This window comes from Xyrauchen texanus, chromosome 3 (genome assembly GCF_025860055.1).
Source record: "Xyrauchen texanus isolate HMW12.3.18 chromosome 3, RBS_HiC_50CHRs, whole genome shotgun sequence".
In the NCBI taxonomy this organism is placed as follows: domain Eukaryota; kingdom Metazoa; phylum Chordata; class Actinopteri; order Cypriniformes; family Catostomidae; genus Xyrauchen; species Xyrauchen texanus.
Genome location: NC_068278.1, coordinates 6,365,754 through 6,368,692, shown reverse-complemented (window position 1 = coordinate 6,368,692; position 2,939 = coordinate 6,365,754). Strand labels below are relative to the sequence as shown.

The 2,939-nt window shown below is 40.8% G+C and overlaps 1 protein-coding gene across 1 annotated transcript; it reads right to left on the bottom strand.

Annotated features, from left to right (window-relative positions):
- Positions 1-969: 969 nt before the first annotated feature.
- On the bottom strand, positions 970-2,477 carry gsx1 (GS homeobox 1). Its single transcript, XM_052094122.1, has 2 exons — positions 2,013-2,477; positions 970-1,866 (listed from the first exon to the last, which is right to left on the bottom strand). The coding sequence occupies exons 1-2, from the start codon at positions 2,392-2,394 to the stop codon at positions 1,514-1,516; spliced, it is 735 nt and encodes a 244-aa protein (XP_051950082.1). The 5' UTR covers positions 2,395-2,477; the 3' UTR covers positions 970-1,513.
- Between the last annotated feature and the right edge of the window lie 462 nt (positions 2,478-2,939).

Here is a 2,939-nt window from a genome sequence, read left to right as displayed (position 1 = left end):
TCAACCCGGTGGATCAGCCTCTATCTTATCGTCGTCTTGTCAGGGTAGATTGAGTGCTAGCTATAAAGTCAGGATTTTATATAAAACATTCTATTTCAATATTTTATTAGTTGTTATCTTATTTAGACGACTAGCCACAGGCGGTCATAGACTCTTCTAGACTGATTCATCCTTTTAAATACCCTCTAAAAGTTGTTTAAGTGTAGTTGGAGTGCGCTCAACACGCGCGTCTCGTCCTATAAGCTTCCAATTACGCCTTGTGGTTTGTTTCCCTTGATGAGGACTGCTAGAGGTAGACTAAGTTACATCTACATATATTCATTTGAATGTATAAAAAGGTATTAAAAAAGGTTTTCATTGGGCACATGTTATGAATACATTTTCCCCAAAAGGATAATTGCATTGAACCTTATCGCTCACATATTCGCGATTCCATGTTTAATAATAGGGCGACATGTGTATATTTTTCATATATGCTTACATTTTTTTAATTATTGATTACACATTGCCTACAGAAGAAAAAGTGCAACTTTTGCATCTATTCCAATGTTAAAATGTCCTGGCGCTATTTAGAAACACGTGCTTTTCCAAGAGTCAGGTGTTTAGATGATTAGATAAATATTGTATGAAGGTGAAGAATTGGAATTGCTGTATTTTCTCTTAACATGGTAGGCAGAACTTTAAAAATCTTTCGATTCAGAATCGTTTGCGCGTGAGAACATTGAGGCTATCCAAACTTAAGGCTCAGTCATGAGAAGAAAGAAAGAAAGAAAGAAAGAAAGAAAGAAAGAAAGAAAGAAAGAAAGAAAGAAAGAAAGAAAGAAAGAAAGAAAGAAAGAAAGAAAGTGTTAGGATACTTTATTCATTCGAAACTCAATAAGACAGCTTCAGCTTGATAGGATGAATTGTATTGGTTGATATTCTTTTTAAATCAACTGACATGAGACAACATTTTGTCACTAAGAAATATTCTTTATTTTCAGCATTAATATTTTTAAATAAATAAATATTCTCATTACAATAAAAGTACAATAACAAATTATTGACGTTTAGTTAGTGTTCGCCGTCCCGCTTACATCCATTTCCTTTCCGTCCCAAAATTGTGCTTATAAGCTACCCTGTACTAGCCATCCATGCAAGCAAAAAAACAACAACAAAAAACAAAACAACAACAGTTTTGTTTATCCAAAACAGTTGGTTCAATAATTGTTTGTAAAATGCATCGTGTACTATTTGATTACACAGATTTAAAAACATTTGATGACAGGAAAGGTATTTGGATGCGGAACTATGGGCATAACAAGTCGTTTTCAGAAAAAAACTACAAACATAATACATGTAGACAAATATACAACATTAAAGGGATACGCAGATCACAAAAGTATATAAAGGATTTCTTGTTTCTCGCTATTTACAGGTGACGGCGCGCGCAGGTGCCGTCGCTTTTTTGGCTGCATTCAAGATTCCACAGGTGTGGCATACAGAGTCTGTTGATGTGATAATGAATACGAGTTCATGGGCTAACGGAGAGATCTGCGTCCTCCTTTTCTGATGATGGGGGTGACATGGGCAGATCATCCTCTTCCTCAGAGCACCGGGCGGAGGATAAGGACGACGAGCACTTGCAGTTGTGCAAGCCCGTCCTATGGGAGCTGCTTTTGCCTTCTTTTTTGTGCTTTACGCGGCGGTTCTGGAACCAAATCTTGACTTGCTTCTCGGACAGGTTGAGGTAAGTTGCAATCTCTATGCGCCGAAGTCTTGACAAGTACATGTTGGAGGTGAACTCCCTCTCCAACTCCAGGAGTTGCGTACTGGTGAACGCGGTGCGCATGCGCTTGCTGCTCTGCAGTTGGCTGCTGTTATTCTCTGTTGAAAAGAAACATGAGAAAATCTATTAACATGGGTGACATTAAAATAAAGTAGACAAGAAATTGCAGAGTCTAATTAGAAGTAGACTTTACTGTCTTTTATGATTATTGATCAATGTAAGGCGTTTGACAAGAGTTACTCACCTATGGATATGCAGTGGAACTGTCTTGGATCTGGAATTGGATATGTTGCTTGGTATAACCCCGAGCCGCTGCTGAGGTTTACACCGCCAGAAGTTGAGTGCTGCCTGGACAGCGCGGAGTGACAGTACTGGGAGCCGAAGGCAGGAAAGGAAGCCTTGATGAGCGGTAGCGCTGGAGGCGACGGATGCAGCTGCGAAGCCGTGACGCACAGCGGGCAAAAGCACAACAAACCCGCTTTGCGAGCGTGGCAGGAGCCTGCGGAAAGGCTGTGGAGAGGATGAGAAGGATGCACGGCGTACGGAAATAACGGCGGGCTGTTCTCTCTTCCTTTCTCGCTGTTCTCCCTCAAAATCAAGGAATCCACAAGAAAAGATCTTGGCATCTTGAAAGCACTGGGTTTCTTCACTTAGTTTTTGAAAGCTTTTAAAAGTTTTTCTGAGTCGGTCTCGTTCCAGTATCTGTAGCCAAGGCTCGACGGCAGAATGATGCTGAGGAGAGTGGTCCTGCTTAAATAGTTGGAGAGCCAGTTCGTCCATGTGACGGTTACGCTACTAGCGGCTGAGAGCACTCAATAGGGTTTTGTGCCTTTTCTCTCGGCATTCACTCTGCACGCTTCCCTATTATTTCACTTGTTAACTAAATGAACTGCATAATGTAGTCTATTATTGTGGGCCCCACCCACACTGCAAGAGGCGGTACTGCCCCTTCTCCCTTTTGAAATGTCCCATCTTTTTATACTATTACTATTTAGTGTCGTTTTAAACTTTATTTTCTTTCTCACTCGGTCATACGGGCACTATTGCTCTTTTAATTCATTTCATTCAAAGAGGTTCCTCATTTGTTCTGCGTGAACGTAATTACGGAGACATAGAGACTCATTCGTGCATATGACTGATGTCACACGGCTCATAGCGGGGGTTCATTCCA